This window comes from Mesoplodon mirus (assembly GCF_964341445.2).
Source record: "Mesoplodon mirus genome assembly, chromosome: 5".
Classification (NCBI taxonomy): Eukaryota; Metazoa; Chordata; class Mammalia; order Artiodactyla; family Ziphiidae; genus Mesoplodon; species Mesoplodon mirus.
Window position 1 is genome coordinate 119,889,871 of NC_138980.1, and position 17,716 is coordinate 119,907,586.

General features: G+C 39.2%; 1 protein-coding gene across 3 annotated transcripts in view; it reads right to left on the reverse strand.

Annotated features, from left to right (window-relative positions):
- Positions 1–17,716, reverse strand: part of RASGRF2 (Ras protein specific guanine nucleotide releasing factor 2) — a 245,172-nt gene that overhangs the window by 146,562 nt on the left and 80,894 nt on the right. For 2 of the 3 annotated variants that reach the window (XM_082621256.1, XM_082621255.1), the window contains exons 3-5: positions 11,382–11,529; positions 8,812–8,901; positions 4,952–5,205 (exon numbers count right to left, since the gene is read on the reverse strand). In XM_082621256.1, coding sequence (XP_082477382.1) covers positions 4,952–5,205; positions 8,812–8,901; positions 11,382–11,529 — 492 coding nt within the window. The remainder of the gene's footprint in view (positions 1–4,951; positions 5,206–8,811; positions 8,902–11,381; positions 11,530–17,716) is intronic. The other variant, XM_082621257.1, reaches the window with a different exon arrangement.

A 17,716-nucleotide genomic window follows, 5' to 3' on the forward strand; every position in this document is an offset into this window, starting at 1 on the left:
GCAATTTACCTTTCAGACAACCTGAAAACCTCAAAGAAAATGCTGAGCTAAGCCTCAAATTTTGGAAGATGGTAAGCACCAAATCACTGTCATATAACCCTCTTTATCGATTTATAATAAAAACAGCTTTCCACTGTTAGGATGTAGCCCTTCTTCAACAGATAATCAGAAAATTAGTTATGATCCTTCTCTCTTCAGATTTAATTCTAGATGCTAACTCGGGGAAAGCTCTCTTTCACTAAAATGAGTTTTGACAGGAGAGAGGGGGAAAGACTTGACAGACCTCTACCATTACCACTCCTAAGACACCCATGACAGAAATGTAGAGGAATCTTCTAAAAAGGATGGAGCCTATACAGATATACTAAACTGAAGAGATACATACACATAAATTAGAGATCCAAATTTCTAAAAGGTTCAAGAAGGGTAGTTACCAAAGTAACATTTGCTTTCTCTTCACTAGAAGAAAGGAGAACATTTGCTTTCTCCTCATTCCTACTGGAATGAGCCTTTGAAGGCTTTTCTGAACTACCACATCAGCACAATCAAATACAGGATTATTCATGTCAGTGAAATACTTTGGTTTGTTGTAAGTCCAATTCCACTACAAGAAACATCAATGGGAAGTCCCTACTATTTCCAAATGGTCCATGAAAGACAATAGATGCTGCTTGAAGACAGTGGTTTGTTTTTCTTGGATAGAAATTTTAACTAAGCAGTGTTTGTTGTTTAATGATTTCAACCAAATCTAGTTTGGTAGATACTGTAGATTAGTCTTTCAATCTCCATTCCATCCCCCTTCTAGGTGGAGAGGATACAGAGGTAAAACTACATTTCCCAGGCTCCCTTGCAGATAGGGTTCTAGATGTAAATTCAGTTCCACCCACAGATGCACTTGGTAAGACATGGAAGGCATTACATTTTTTAAGTATAGACTCTGTGTTGAAATTCAAAATAATTGATCTGCCTAGGACTTCGATTTCAGAGGCAAGGAAAGAGAATGTAGTTAAACAACAGAAATGACAACAAACATCCGATAAGCCTCACCTCTAAAACTGTAACTCTTCAAATCTCCATCTGGGACCAAGTATAGTAAATAATTGCTAATCTGTATGAAGAGCTTACAGCTTTCCAAAAAGAGGCACAGTATCTTGATTCAGAATTTAAATATGACAGACCTGGCCTTCCACATTGCAGATAGGAAATCCAGTGGAAACATCCCTAGAGGCAGCCTAAGACCAATGTGGTACAGGCTTTGATGGCATCGCTATCAGAGTACATTCACAATTCTGTCCATTGCCATTAGAACTGTTGAAACTGCATACTTAGGAGACTGAAGTATCATCAAAATGCTACCTGTATAGCCTGAGGATCAAGAGCTACCCCTCATTCCCTTAGGACATCTCACACACTTGAGTGGAGCCACTGCCGCCCAACGTGGGGAAACCTCGCAACAGAAAAGCTTAGCTTTTAATCTTATGCTATCAGACTACCGCCCATCATCCTTCCATTTTCCAGTCTTCTACAGACCCCCAGCCACTCTTTTAACACCTTGAGCTCTTAGCTCCCAGATCACTGTCAGTCCTTTCCCCAACACTACTCTTGTCATAATTTTTGGTGACTGCAATACGCACACAAACAACATTCCAATGACGTAGCCTCTCTCGGGTCTTTGAACTTCTTCCTCTAAGGGTCTTGTCTTCCACTGACCTCAGTCAACACTACCTTAATCATACTCTAGACCTTGTCATTGTCAATAACTGCATCCCCTTCCCTATCTCAGTTTCAGGCACACTATTCTACGACCATCTCCTTATCTTTGAGTTCATTGCCTTTGGAAACCTGACTCCCAAATCCCTTCCCACCACCAGGACCTGAATCCATTGATCCTGTCACCTTATTGCTGACCAAAACCCCTTCACAACATCATTTCCTTCTTGGAACAGTTTAGATTCCATGGCTCAGTGTTATAATCCCTTCCTTGCATACACCTTCAACTCCCTTCTTCTTTTCTCACTTCATCATAGTAATCTCGCACAATACCAGTACCAGTTAAACCCAACCCTTCACCCACTCTGCACCTGCACCCATGCAACTGAAAGTGGCTAAAGAATATACAGCTACTCACCGTAAAGTCATAACCACGAGCCTAATATAGGCTTTTAGCGCTACCTAGCAGTTATATTACACTTCCCTCATCCCATCCATTCAGTTTTTTGTTCCTTGATCACTATTTTACACTTTTTCCTCTCTTCCCTGACCCTAACACTTCCCTCCCATCAGCACTGTTATCCGATGTCCTTGCTTCCTACCTGCATATGTGTCCAGTACTATCCCTTCCCTGTCCACCTAATTCCAATCTCTTGACTTATTCACCACATTCTATCCACTTCTGCCTACGCAAGTTTACTGCTCCAGCAATTCTGCCCTCTCTTTCCTACATCATTCCCCCCCTCATTATTGGTGTCATTTTTATCCCATCTAAACACACACACACACACACACACACACACACACACTTCTTTATATTTTTACATTTACTTCCAGGTACCACCCTGCTTCTCTGATCCTCTTTACAGCAACCCTCCTTGAAAGAGTTTTCTCTACCAATTCTCTCCAATTCCAATTCCCCTATTATCACCTAATCAGCCTTTGGTCCCCCATTAAAGTTACTAATATGCTCCAAGTTGTTAACCCCACAGTCAGTTCTCAGTTCTTATTTTATTTGACCTTTTTAACACAGTTGCTTATTCCCTCTTGCCTTGGCTTCCAGGACAGCCCATCTCCTGGTTTGCATCCTACAACCCTAGCTGATCCTCTTCATTCCTGTTTGATGGCTCTTCATATTCCTAACCTCTAAATGTTGGCATGTCCCACGGCTCAGTCCTTGGTCCTCTTCTCTCGTTCATTTGTGCTTACTTCCTTGGTAATCTCATTCAGACTAACAGCTTTCAATACTTTCCATATGCTAGCAGACTCCCAAATTTATACCTCCAGCCCTGAAATCCAGACTAACAGCCAATCCTGCTCACTTGATTTCTACATTTGGAATGGCTAACAGCATCTCAGACTTGACAGGTCAAGATAAAAACTCTCCATCTTTTCCGCTAAACCTGTTCTTATGTCAATCTTCCCCACTTAATAAATAGCAACTCCATCCTTCTAGTTGTTCAGGTTAAAATCCTTGGACTTTTCTGCAAAATCCACATCAAACTCACCAACAAATCTTATTGCCTCTACATTAAAAATATACCCAGAATTCAATCATTTATCACTACTTCCATTACAATCATCTCTTGCTTAGACTATTGCAATAGCCACCTAACAGGTCTCCCTGCTACAGTCATCTCTCACCTGGTTTATTGAAATAGCCATGAAAGTGATCTCCCTACAGTCTATTTTCAACAGAGAACCCCGAGTGAACTTTTAAAACATAAGTCATATCATGCTACTTTTCTCCTCAAAACCCCACCAATCTCTCCCCATCTCATTTAGAGTAAAAGCAAACATCTTTACAATGTCCTACTGTTATCTCTCTGACATGCCCCTTCACCCACACTGATCTTGGCAGTTCCTCAAACAAGCAAGGCTGGCGTGCTCCAGCCTCAGGCCCTCTGCACAGGTGGTCTCCTCTGTTTGCATCACTCTTCCCCCAGGTAGCCACATGGCTAGCACCAACTGCAATCTCTGCTCAAATATCAACTTATCTTTGAGGCCTTCCTAAAGATTGACTAGAGAAACTATGGGACATTCACATAATGTAATAGCATGTAGCAATTTTTTAAAAAATAGAATGCTCCTTAGATAGCAGTATGGAAAGACGTCCAGGATATATTAAGTGAAAAAAGCAGGTATATATTAAAGTACTTGCCTTTTGTGTAAGAAGGGGGGAAATAAGACTGTGTATTCATGTTTGATTGATCTACATCAAGAAACACTGAAAGGATATAAACAAAACTAATGAAAACAGTTACAGATAGCAAGTGAGGAAAATGGGATGGGCAGAGACAGAGTTAAGAGTGAGACTTCTAACTGCTGTTTGATGTTTTCACGTTGTTAAATAATTTTTTGAACCATGTAAATGTATTCTCTACTCAAAAACAAATAAATAACTAAAATTTTAAGTAAAATATCCAAGCAGTCCCTTTCCTCCCTTCTCCCCTTTCCTTCTTTATTTCTTCCACAGCACTCATCACCATATAAAATACTGCATCTTTCACTTATTCACTAATCATTGTCTATATTTCCACATCAAAATTTAAGTTCCATGAAGGCAGGGACTTTCTGCTTTGTTCACTGATGAATCCTCAGCAGTAAAGGCACTATAAATATTTACTGAGCAAATAAATTTACTAGAGATTCTCAGGCCCTCTGTCAGTTTTTGTTCTTCCTAAAGTACTTCTGTATAGATTACATGTAAAGGCCCGTTAATCACTCCATTTCCCTCAGTTTATGAAGGAGAGAATCTTCCCCAGCACACACTCAATAACAAGAAAACATACGTCAAATAGAGAAGAAAAAGAGAAAACTAGATGCCAAGATTCAAGATAAAGATATGAAAATTGGGCGGCTTCCCTGGTGGCGCAGTGGTTGAGGGCCAACCTGCCGATGCAGGGGACACGGGTTCGTGCCCCGGTCCGGGAAGATCCCACATGCCGCGGAGCGGCTGGGCCCGTGAGCCATGGCCGCTGAGCCTGCACGTCCAGAGCCTGTGCTCCGCAACGGGAGAGGCCACAACAGTGCAAGGCCCACGTACCACAAAAAAAAAATAATAATAAGATATGAAAATTGGGGGTAATAATGAAACGCCAATGATAGCTTTCTTATTTTCAATATCATAAGCTCATAAAGGTGAATTTATAACTCTTCTTTTAAGTAAGTAATGTAAAAATTCTTTTAAGAAACACAAGTAGGTTTTTCACACAGCTCTTTAATTTATGCCAAGACAAACCTGTTGAGAAAAATACTGCTGACATCATCGTGGCTGATGGGGGGCTTCTTGGAGCTGGCCGCCATGCGCAGGGGCCGCAGGAAGCCATTGACCAGGATGTAGAGCTGGTGAACGTACTCCGACTCAGCCTCAACCATGGTGAACACAATCTGGTTTCTCTTCCTCATACTTTCAGCATGAGGGGAACAAATGTAATCCTGCACAATGGTCTTCCATTTCCTTCTACATAACCATCCTCGCATGAAGCTCTGAACCTACAGAACAACAACAAAACAAAAAACAAAACAAGAATCTCAGGGCAGTGTGAGACGGCTTTCTTAAGCCAGTCAGTGGGGTGTCCATCCTGTGCCATACACACCCTGCTCTTTCATTGGTGCACTGGTGAGCCCACCACCAGAATAAATAATGTCAGGCTTTGGACCAGATAGCAGAAAAAAGATGATTTTAAAATAATATTTTTCTCAGCTTCACAAGTTTCTTCCACTGTTTAAGCTGTTTAAGCCTGCCTATAAGGACATCAGAAATTAGTAATATCACATATTTAGTTGTTAACATTTCAAGAAAGGAATAAACTAAAGGTTTATTCTTTAACAACATAAAACCAGATATTAAAAATGTTTTTAATTGTGGTAAAAAAACACACATAAAGTTTACTATCTTAATAATTTTTAAATGTATAGATCAGTAGTGGTATGTATATTCACATTGTTGTAGAAACAGATCTCTGGAACATTTTCATCTTGTAAAACTCAAGCTCTACAACTAATTAAAGAACAACTCTCCATTTCCCCCTTCCTTCAGCCCCTGGCAACCACCATTCTACTTTCTGTTTTTATGAATTTAATTACTTTAGGTACTCATATAAGTGGAATCATACAGTATCTGTCTTTTTGTGACTGGCTTATTTCACTTAGCATAATGTCCTTAAGGTTCATCCATGTTGTAGCATACGTCAGGATTTCCTTCCTTTTTAAGGCTGAATAATATTCCGTAGTATATATGTACAACATTTTGTTTATCCATTTATCTGTTGATGAACATTTGGGTTGCTTCCACTTCTTGGCTATTGTGAATAGCGCTGCAATAAATACAGGAGTGCAAATATCTCTTCAAGATCCTGTTTTTGGTTCTTTTGGATATATACCCAGAAATGGGATTGCTGGATCATATAGCAGTTTTATTTTTAATTTTTTGAGAAACCACCATACTGTTTTCCATAGCAGCTGAACCATTTTACAATCTCACCGACAGTGCAAAAGGATTCCAATTTCTCTGTATCTTCATCAGTACTTGTTATTTTGGGAGATTTTTTTTGATAGTAGCCATCCAAGTGGGTGTGAGGTGATACTGCACTGTAGTTTTGATTTGTATTTCTCTGATGCCTAGTGATGCTGGTCATCTTTTCATGTGTTAGTGATTTCTCTAAAGAATCACCTTTGAGAGAAATGTCTATCATCTTTAGAGAAATGTCTATTCAAATCCTTTGCTTATTCTAAAATCGGGTTTGATTTTTTTGTTATGGCTGAGTTTTTTTTTAATTAAGCTTAAAAAATAAGTGTTAGAGATCAATTCATAAGACCCCTTCTTTTTACAGATGAATAAAGTCTAGTTGCAGCTTGCCTGTGTGGTTAATCACACAAGAATGACTTGGCCTTCTTATACCTGCTTTTTGTTAACTATAAGGACTCTCTTTTCCAGCCACCTGGGCAAAACACATGTTAACAATTTACAGTGGTGTTATTTTGTGGAAAAACAAAAACAAAACAACAACAAAAACAAGAAATAAAGCTTAAGATCAATTTTGTAGGAACATGAAAGGCTCTAAAATTGATCTGAATTCCCTAGATATGATTTGAAAAATAAGAGGCAAACTGGACAAAGTGCACTGGCCTTTGTGTTTCAGCCAACAAACATTTACTGAGTGTCTTTTAAATGCCCAAGTAAATGCTGGGTGCTAAGCAGATAGGTATATGTCATAATCCTTAACCCAAAGGCTCTGCTACTAACCTGCTGGGTGAACTTGAACTCTGGGCTCCATTTCCTTATCTATAAAATAACTGACCAAAATATCTGAAGTCCTTTCTAAATATTAAAAAAATTATGATAATTTAGTAGGATTTGTTATATCTAAGTGGCAGATTCAGCAACAAAGCAGGTTGCAAATTCATATACAATTAAAAGCATTAAATTACTACCAAATATTTTTTTTAGTATCATTGTTTTCTTTTCAACACATTCTTATACTTTTTATTTTTTTACACTATTTCACGCATATGGTCTAAACTATCATGCACTTAAACAACCACTTTTCTTTTGCAATATTTAAAATTCTCTCATTTACCAACTGATGTCAGCATACTATCAATTTTTATAACAGGCATTCATACAGTTGCCATACCTCAAACAATAAAAATTAAACACATCTTAGTAGAATTATGTGGAGGAAATTATATGCATATTATTTGGAGAAATCTAATGGGAAATATCTGTGAACCAATTTCAATTTTTGGTCTCTTGTAGTTAAAAAATTATGTTGATATTTATCAAGATCAGAATAGAGAAACTAATTCATTTGTAAACATTCCTTTCCACACAGACGTTAGCTTGACTGGGGACACAATGGACCATAGAGTTAAATTCAAAACCTATTTAACAAGTTCAAAAATGAGGTTTTAAAAAAATTGTTTCTATTAAGAAATAGGAAGATAGAAACTGTAAAAATTGTGTATTTTATCATTATTCCTCCATTTAACAGAAGTATTTTCAAAAATCAACTTAACCGAGTTTTGTGTTAAATAAAATATTTCTATTTGCTTGGGCAGATATTACCTGCTGAGCAAAAGCTGGCTTACTTACTTACTATCAGTTTCTACAACAGGACTTTACTACAATTGTTATTTTACTGATACCTTTGTTTATATGCAGCTGCATAAGCATTCATCTTGTAACAATAAAATAAAGCAAATCCAATTAAAAAAATTTTTAATTCTAAGAGAGGAATGTTGTTATTTTACTTTGTTATTTCTTGAAAACTGAAAACAGTGCAACTTAGCCCTAAGGAGCATTTCTATTTCAAATTCTGAGCAATATTTAAAGTTTTACTGCAACTGAAGGGGAATAATTACTTAGCATGAGAAAATAGGAATAAGAAAAAATTTAGAAGAAATAAAGTTCTTTAACTGTGAAACTTTTCACATAAAGCTGAGTAAGTGCTTTTATGCAGGACAATTAAGATTATGGAACTCAAAATCAAGATGACATAAATCAAACAAAGTAGAGTAGAGTGAGTGCCAGGGTCTGGTTAAATGCAAAATATGTACAGTTGTAAATGACAATAAGGTGAAAAGAGCTGCTGATTATGTGGATGTTAAACAAGAAAGAAACAACAATAAACCAGAAACCTGAGCAGATGTATTGATTCACTCAATCTTCTCACATGTTCAAAACAAAACAAAACAAAAAATTCTCTAAATAAGCACTGAAGACTAAAGCTAAAAGAAATGTTTTTGAAATGCATTTTAAAAACTACTCTCCCCAAATATAAAAGCAGCACAAAATCAGAAGATTCAGCAGCACTTAAATAACCCAACTGGAGAACACTACTGTCTGGCTTCATGACTGGCTTTGGCATCCTTCTCACAGAATCTACAAGTGGATTCCCAGAACTGCAAAGAAATCTCAAGCTGAAACTTTTCGAGAGAAGTAACCACGTGTGATCACTCTGAAGGGCAAGTCTGGGAGCCATCGGAAGAGAAATACCAAGACTGTTCCCAGCTCAGAGTCAGGGTGGCAAAGACATCACTACAGAAAGACCACTGGTCACCACGATCTCCCAAAGCTGGAAACCCCCAGCATCCTACCTTTTTAATCTTCTTGATGTCTGGATCCTCATCTTCTTGATTGCTTTGGTAAGGTCGCATTCGTTCCTTGGTTTTATTAAGAGCGATAATCTATAACACAAAATTGGTCCATTTCATGATTTAGGAAATACTAGACTATAGCCATAAATCATAGGAAGTTATGCCTACAAGGGAGCTTATCCTCAGGAAATGTTCACTTTTTATGCACCTTATCTTCCTTCGGTGCTGAGGCAGGGGAAGGCTGAACTTCACCTCAGGCTTGTTTTGCTATGCTACTAACAAAAGTGCTTATAAGAAGTGACTGTGGGGCTTCCCTGGTGGCACAGTGGTTGAGAGTCCGCCTGCCGATGCAGGGGACACGGGTTCGTGCCCCGGTCCAGGAAGATCCCACATGCCGCAGAGCGGCTGGGCCTGTGAGCCATGGCCGCTGAGCCTGCGCGTCCGGAGCCTGTGCTCCGCAATAGGAGAGGCCACGACAGTGAGAAGCCCGCGTACCGGAAAAAAAAAAAAAAAAGTGACTGTGGAAAGTGTGAACTGGGATCTGGTTTAGAGAAATGTTAGTCCAAAACTGGGCCCTGACTGCCAGTGATGACCAGACCAAGGTCTTCTCAGCATCTCAGTGACATGTCAATCATCTCACCAAAGGCAGCTTCCTGTAAAGCCCTGTGATCTCCAAATGCAGTGACACTCAGCTCAAAGCTCTTGCTTCCTATCATCAGCCTGTGGCCTTCCGACACAGTATAGCACTCACAGATCTCCTTGGGAAAATGGTAACTGCAAAAGGAACTTCAGAGCCCAGGGGTTGGTCCAAGCCAGCCAAGAAAAGACAAAAAGACAAAAAGAACTGAAACAACTTGGGATCTCTTTAAAGACCCAGCTCAGTTCTGTGACCTACGAAGGGGGACTCAAAACCAGGTAGCCTCTGAACTACACTTAGTAATGAAACTCCCTGGACTATCACTCAATTGCAGGCTCTTGCAAACTTAAGGACCTACTCAGATTTACTAACAAGCAAACACTTAAAACACTGGGGTTATAACTGCCCCCTCTGCCCTGTCTTTACATTTTGCCCCATTACCAAATACTTTCTTCTGCCATTTTTCTGGCAGGGAAGTGGGAAAATAAAAGGAGTAGGAAATAAGTTGTGGTTCCTGTCAAGCGACCACACAAGACATACCTGCTACTGACAGTTTCTAGCTGCAATATATATTCAGACTAAAACAGAACAGAGTGAAGACAGAGAAGCACACACAAATAAATATTGGGGAACATCGCTTGGTGCTGAGTTCCTCTCATGGAGTAAACGCCAACCTCTTTCACTTAGCAGACAAGCATCTGCTCCAGCTAACTGTGGCGAAGACAGAACACAATAATTTTGTTTTAAATTACAGTGCCTGGTATAGTCTTTTAAGATGCAGGTTTGTTAAGTTTTCTGTTGCTGTTTTCACTATCTGAGATTTCAGGGTTGGATTGGGAAGTTCACAGCACTAATGATAACGGTGAACAGTCTGCAACTTATCATCGTCAGAGAGGCAATCATATCCCAATAGGAATCAGCTTATACCCATGCGCTATCTGCTGGAGGTGATGTACACAGGCGGCAGGAGGTGAAAACCCTCCCAGGACTTGCACAGTATGTCTTAGAAGAAGACATGAGGAAATGGAGAAGAAAATGTTGAATGACAGAAAAACGACAAGAAGTTACCAGGGCTGAGGAGCTGCACTGTTTCTGTCAACAGTGATACAGTTCGTAGTAGTAGGTTTCGTTCTGTCCTATTCTTTTCTTTGGAGCTAAGAAGACACTACTGCACCACTGGTCAAAAAGAGGAGAAAAACCTCACTTGCTACATTCCTCTTCAATTCTTCAGATATTGATCACTTCCCACAAGGAATGACAGGACAGCAAGGGAAGGTATACTCAGGTTTCTGTATACAGATGGAGGCACCTCGGAGACAATGGAGGACCCAGACACACCACCATGGCTACTGGCTCCACGACCACCTTCCGCTCTCATTGGAGTCAGTCTCACTACCTGGGGGTGCAGAGCCTGAGGAGTTTTTAAACTTGGAGCGGGGCTGGGAGTGAATTCCAACTTCAGGAAAAAATGCACCCTAGCATTATGTCTTATACTTTAATGAGTTTTTCAAAATTCTAGAGGGGAGAAGGTTGGACTCCTGAGCTTGAGAAAAAGTCAAGACTTTCTGAATTCATGTTTGGACCTGCCTTAGTTGTCATCTGGGCTTTAATTGAATCCATGACAGACTCACAATTATCATTACCATGAGTCAATCTGAAAAACAGTTAAATATTACGGTCAATTCTTGAATAGTCAAGCAAATGAAGGACATCAGGAGCACAAATAATTTAAAAATAGCATATTATCCTGACATTTTACTGTAGCGTACTTACTTAATCCTAACATAGACAATACATTCACTTCTCATGCATGTGTTGATGGCAGAGGAACTAAATTTGAGATCAAATTTTTGCCCTGATAGGCCTTAAGTAATCATGAGGAGATGACAATAAACATGAAACAATGAGAAGGAATCTATCAACTGGGAAATACCTCTGATTTAAGCCTTTCGATTTCTGTATCTTGATCTTCAAGTTGATGTCGGAGTTGGTTAGCTGCAATTTTTTCTGTCTCTACGATCTGAACTAGATGAATGTACTTCTGCATTAACACTTCCCTCTCAATCAAAATGTCTGCATAACTTAAGAGAAAATTACAGTTAGTCACTGAGATATTGTTCTACTACAGTTCCATACAGAACAGCATATACTACATTTATTTACAAAGAAGCCATAAACATAGTTTGTTCGCTAACTCTACTTTATGTAAACATTAATGTTTGGCTTACATTTGGTATCCTTTAGCTATACAGAATTTGAATCATCATCATCTTATATAACCTTTAGAAGAGCTCATTTAACGATGGCTGCGACCCACAACTTTGTCATATAAATGAGAAAGATGCAAAGAAAATCTATTGTTTTATAAAGAAAATAGTGGATCTCCTTTAACAAAAACTGAAGTCGTTGAATTGATGGCACATATTCAAACTCTTTTACTGGGTAAGGCACTAGCCAATCAGAACAGACCTGCTACCGAGCAGAGTGAATGCAGGGACCATCAGAAGAGGCACTGGCTGGGAAGAATGATGATGACTGTACCAGTGACCACCAGCCCAGCCTGGCTCTCTTTAGAATTATGAGACCATTGACTTCTCTCTTTCCAAAACCAACAGAGGCAAAAATTTCATTCTAAAAATAAGTGTAGATTAGTGGGCCCTAAAATCATCAGCCTAACTTGTGTACACTGCTTTGGTCAAGTGTGAAAAAGTCAAAGTTCTCTCTTAGAGTTTTTTATTGATCTCTGTGGCACCTAGATTTTTGCTTCCAGATCTTCTTGCACTATTCAGGGTAGCAAAATGTATGTTCCTCCATTCACATAATCTTTCCCAAATGCTATGATAATAGTAATAAATAATAATAACTATTTATTGTGTAGGATGTACCACATATATTCTCATTCTCCCAGCAACTCCAAGAGATAGGCTTTATCACCCCAATTGTACAGAGAAAGAATCTGACCCTCACAGAGGTCACACAGCTAGTAGGTGGCAGGGCTGGGATTCAAATCGAGGTCTGTCTGACCCTAAGCCCATGTTCTTAACCACAAGCTAAACTGTCTCTCTAATGAGAAACAGCACACTGGATATAAAGAAGAATATTACAACAGACATGTTTTGAGATATCTGCCCACTTGAGATATCTTCTATCCACTTACCTCTTCTTTGAGAACTTGGGCTGTGGCAACCATGTTTATAACACAAAATCTGCCCTCATGACAACTTCACTGGTCTAAAAAAAGATAACTGGCCCAAGCTAAACAAACTGGATTCTTTCTCCTTGGAATCTTGGATTGTGCCTCTGACTTATTTGCTTGAACTGAGATGATATGAACTTGGAAGCTGAGGTTACTACTGTTGGTTAGCTATATTTGGCCACACCCATGCCAAAGCAAAGTAAGTCTGCTGAGAGAGAAATGAATAAGCAGATGTTCAGAAAAACAGAGACAAGAGAGACAGAAAGGTAATAACTTCCTGGGTTCCTGTTGGCTTCTAGTTTCTGGTTCCAGACCCTCATGATATCTGAATATAATTTTCCCCTTGGGTTTGGTGAGATACTATTGCAGTTTCCACCTAATAATTTCTCTTTTTAACCTAAACTAGTTTGAAATATCTTTGTGTTACTTGGAACTAAAAGAGTCTTAAGACAGTTCTAAAATCACAATTTTAGTTCAATTATCTCACGTTCTCAGCACTTACATCATGTGTGCCACTAGTGTTAGAAAAAAAAATACATAGTGTCAGCAATATTTTTAAGTCACTTGTTCTAAGAAATTACCCTAAGAGAGTAGAAAGAAAGGCTGTGTAAGTGTAAGTGAGAAGAGGGGGAAAGAAGAAAAAAAGAGCACAGTCTTCATAGAAATATGCTTTGGGGTACTTTAAAAGGAGAAAGTAATAACAGAGCATGAGAAAATTAGTTAATATAGTGAAAATTCTGCCCTTTCTCATCAATTTTATTAGAAACATGCCAAATTTCTTACAAATATGTTAGATCAGTGTTAGGTAGCAAACGAGTATTTTATTTTCTCCTATAAAAAGAAAAAGTCCAGACCAGGATGTGCAGATGAATTCATGCAGACTCATCACTGATATCTGCCTCCCTTCACTTCCAAGATCCCACTGAAATGCTAGAAAAATTGTTTTCTGTTTAAAGAATGAAACCAAAACAGCATAACAGCATTATAAAACAGGAAAATATGCTTTCAACAGACCAGAAGTTTTATGAAATTCCATAAAGAGAAAAACCAAGTAGAATCAGAGTGGTAGGAAAAGTAGAGCAAGGAAACCACACATGCAGACCCCTTGCAAAAGCATGGTTCCCACCAAGAATGGCCAGAGATGCTCCAAGCCAGAATCAACAAATACAAAGCACGGGAGTGGGCAAGGGAACGATCATCAGGGTCTTTCATTAAAAAGTAACTACAAGGGCTTCCCTGGTGGCGCAGTGGTTGAGAGTCTGCCTGCTGATGCAGGGGACACAGGTTCGTGCCCCGGTTTGGGAAGATCCCACATGCCGCGGAGCGGCTGGGCCCGTGAGCCATGGCCGCTGATCCTGCGCGTCCGGAGCCTGTGCTCCGCAACGGGAGAGGCCACAGCAGTGAGAGGCCCGCGTACCGCAACAACAACAACAACAACAAAAATTGACTTCAGAACATCTGGGAGTTAGGCTCCTCCTCTTCCCATTCTCCAAGATAAAGAAATAAAAAGCACAACTGGCAGGGATGACATGCCCTCAAAGTCACAGCCCAAGACCTGCTCTCTGTAGAAAGGGGGCCACCTTCCTGAAGAAGGCTCCTCACGGGGAGGCTAGACTCAGAGAGAACACAGCTTGGCTTTACACCACACATCCACTGTAGACAGAAGAGAGAACCAAAAAAGGAAAGGCACTGAAAAGGTCTAGGAGTGAAATACACTGTATGAATTTTCTATTGTGTAACAAATTACCACAAACTTAGTGGTAACAACACATATGTATTATCTCACAGTTTCCATGGGTCAGTTTAGCTGAATCCTCAGCTCAGAGTCTCATAAGGCTGCAATCAAGGTGTCAGCCCAGGTGCATTCTGTTCTGGAGGCCTGAATGGGAAAGAACCCACACCCATGTTCATTCAGGCTTTTGGAAAAAGTAATTTTCTTGCAGCTATAGAACTCATGCAGTTTGCTTCTTCAAGGCGAGCAGGAGAGTATCTCTGACCTCAGGGAAGGCCTCCATCCCTCTTACATTTGATTAAGTCAGGCCCACCCAGGAAAATCTCCTTTTTAATTAACTAAAAAAATCGACTGATTCAGGACCATAATTACATCTGCAAAACCCCTTTTCCTTTGCCATAGAATGTAACCTAATCAAGGGAGTGACTATCCCATCGTGTTTGCTATATTCTAGTAGCTGATAGTAAGTCACAGGTTCCACCCATACACACTACAGGGAATAGAATCATACAAAGGGGAGTCCCAGCCAACCTTCCTGCTGTCTGCCCACATACCTGAAAAGGAAGCCTACACAAGTGGCAGAGACCACTGGCCACTGATCCTGCGCGTCCGGAGCCTGTACATTCACAGTCACAATGTAAACCCAGGCCAACTACCTGTAATAACCCTCAAGATCCTTCATTTACAAACAAAGATCACTAGACACTTGAAAACCAATACCAAAGAGAAAGTAGTAGGCAGCATGTAAGATGACCCCTAGTGGTCCCTGCCTTCTGGTATTCATGTTCTTATGGAACCTCTTCCTCTTGAGTGTGAGCTGGACCTAAATGACTTACTTCTAAGGAACAGAATATGGCAAAAGTGATGGGATGGCACTTCAAGATCAGTTTACAAGGAGACTGGATTCCATCTTACTAGCCTTCTCTTGCTGTCTTGCCAGTTTGTGCTGGAAGCCAGTGCCATGTTGTGAGCTGCTGCACGGAGAGGCCCACATAGATGGAAACTGAGAGAGGCCCCCAGCTAACAGGTGATGAGAAACTGAGGTTTCAGTGCAACAACTGGTAAGGAAGTGAATCTAGCCAACAATCACGTGAGTGAACTTGGAAGCAGATCCTTCCCCTTCTGAGCCTTCAGATGAGACTGCAGACCTGGATGACACCCTGACTGTTGGCTTGCGACCTTAGGGCAGAGGCACCCAGCTAACTTGTGCCTGGATTCCCAACCCACAGACACTGTGGGGGACAATAAATTGTTTATTCTTTTAGGAATTGTGGAGTAAATTGTCAAGCAGCAAGAGTTAATAAATACAGCTTCAAATGAACAAACAGAAAAGATACTAGAGAAACAAGGCTAATTCAGGTAACAGAGGTTTATTATCTTCAGAGAGATACAGAAGGATAGTAGAGCCACAAGGCAAAAAGGGGCTGCCATGGAAAAGAAGTAATCAGATAACAGGAAGAGTTCTTGGAAACAAAAACAATTATTAAAATTTTACAGGTCAATGAATGTGTTAACCAATGGCTGAAAACTAAGCTGGGTGGTTGCAGAGAAAAAAAACACTGAACAAAAATACAAAGAGATAAGAAATAAGAAAGAAAACTGAGCAGCATGGAGTACAGATCCAAGAGGTCTAAAAACTATCTTATGGAAGTTTCAGAAAGAAAAAAACAAAAACGAAAACAGAGACTGTGATGGGGAAGAAATAATCAAGAAATCAAAGAAGACTTCCTCAAACTGTATATGGTACAGTTTAAATAGAAAGGCTAATCCTAGATCAGCTCGGTGCTTTGTGACCACCTAGAGGGTTGGGATAGAGAGGGTGGGAGGGAGGGAGACGCAAGAGGGAAGAGATATGGGGATATATGTATATGTATAACTGATTCACTTTGTTATAAAGCAGAAACTAACACACCATTGTAAAGCAATTATAATCCAATAAAGATGTTAAAAAAAAAAAGAAAGGCTAATCCAAATGCCAGAGAGAATAAATGAAAAAAATTTAACACCCTGACACACCCTAGTAAAATATCAGATCTCTAAGGATAGAGAAAATGTATAAAAGCTTCCAAAGAGAAACCACAGGTTAGCTAAAGAAAGCAGCAAGTATCAAGATGATACACCTCTCATCAGTAACCTCAGATGCTAGATCACAATAGACAATTGAAGGAAAATTATTTTGAACCTAAATTCCTACAGCCAGGCAACCAGTCAATCAATCAAGTGCCAGTTCAAGATAGAAAGAGTTTAGTAATGACCACGCTTACTACAGGAGAAAAATTATGAGGAGGTTTTCCAACCAAACAAAACAGAAAACAAAGACAAAGATGATACGGAATGCAAGAATACAAACCTTTGATGAAGTAAAGGACACTAGAAAGAAATCAGAAGAAAATGCATGCAAGATTCTCCTTCAAGGAGCAAATATACAATTGCATATGATTATATTTCATTCTCTGTGGAATCAAACGTCAGCCGTGATAGTTGGTACGTAATATTTGTAAAACCATGATGTAAATATCCCTCACTGTTTTTTAATTTTCAGAATCAACAGAGGCTTAATTAAATTTAGAGAACAGAAGGTAAATGTTTAAAAGTTTATAAATAGAGAACAAATAATAGTGAAAGTAATAAAACCTAAGGGTTAGAAAAAAGAACAATAAAAACACATTAAATGTCTTAATTTATGTACCTCATAGCAGAGAGTCAATACATACTGCCCAAAGTTGATAAATTAATCGAGGTTTAATGATATTATTTTAAGATAAAAAGTCAACCATTGTAAAGCCAAAAGTAAGTAAGTAACAAAAACAGAGGGGACAGAGGGAGGAGAGGTAAGAGATATTGAAAGAGTGTTAAATTCTTCATCTTTATAGCAGGGTGCCAATAATACTGCCTAAAATTACTGAGTCAAGAAATAGACATAAGGACTTTATAGAATATAATATATGAATGACTAATAAATACAGGAAAAAGATCCTACTTAATCAAAGTAGTCAAAATTGTTTATCAAATTTATCAAGAGTTTTAGAAAACAGTGCTACTCGGTGCCAGTAAAGATACGGTAAAATGGGTACTCTCTACTGGAGTGAGCCATTCCAGAAGACAATGTCATAATATGTATCAGGACAGGTTAAAAAGGTCATATATATCCTTGGTCACAGTAATTTCACTTCTAATAATCTACCCCAAGAAAAATAAAGACTTGCAAAAAATGTACAAACAAGATGTTCATTCATTAAAATAAATATACAAAAATGGAAACAATCTAAATATATGTGTATATAATGTGGAAGTGATTAAAAAAGCAATAGTACATCTACGCAATGGAATGATACAAACC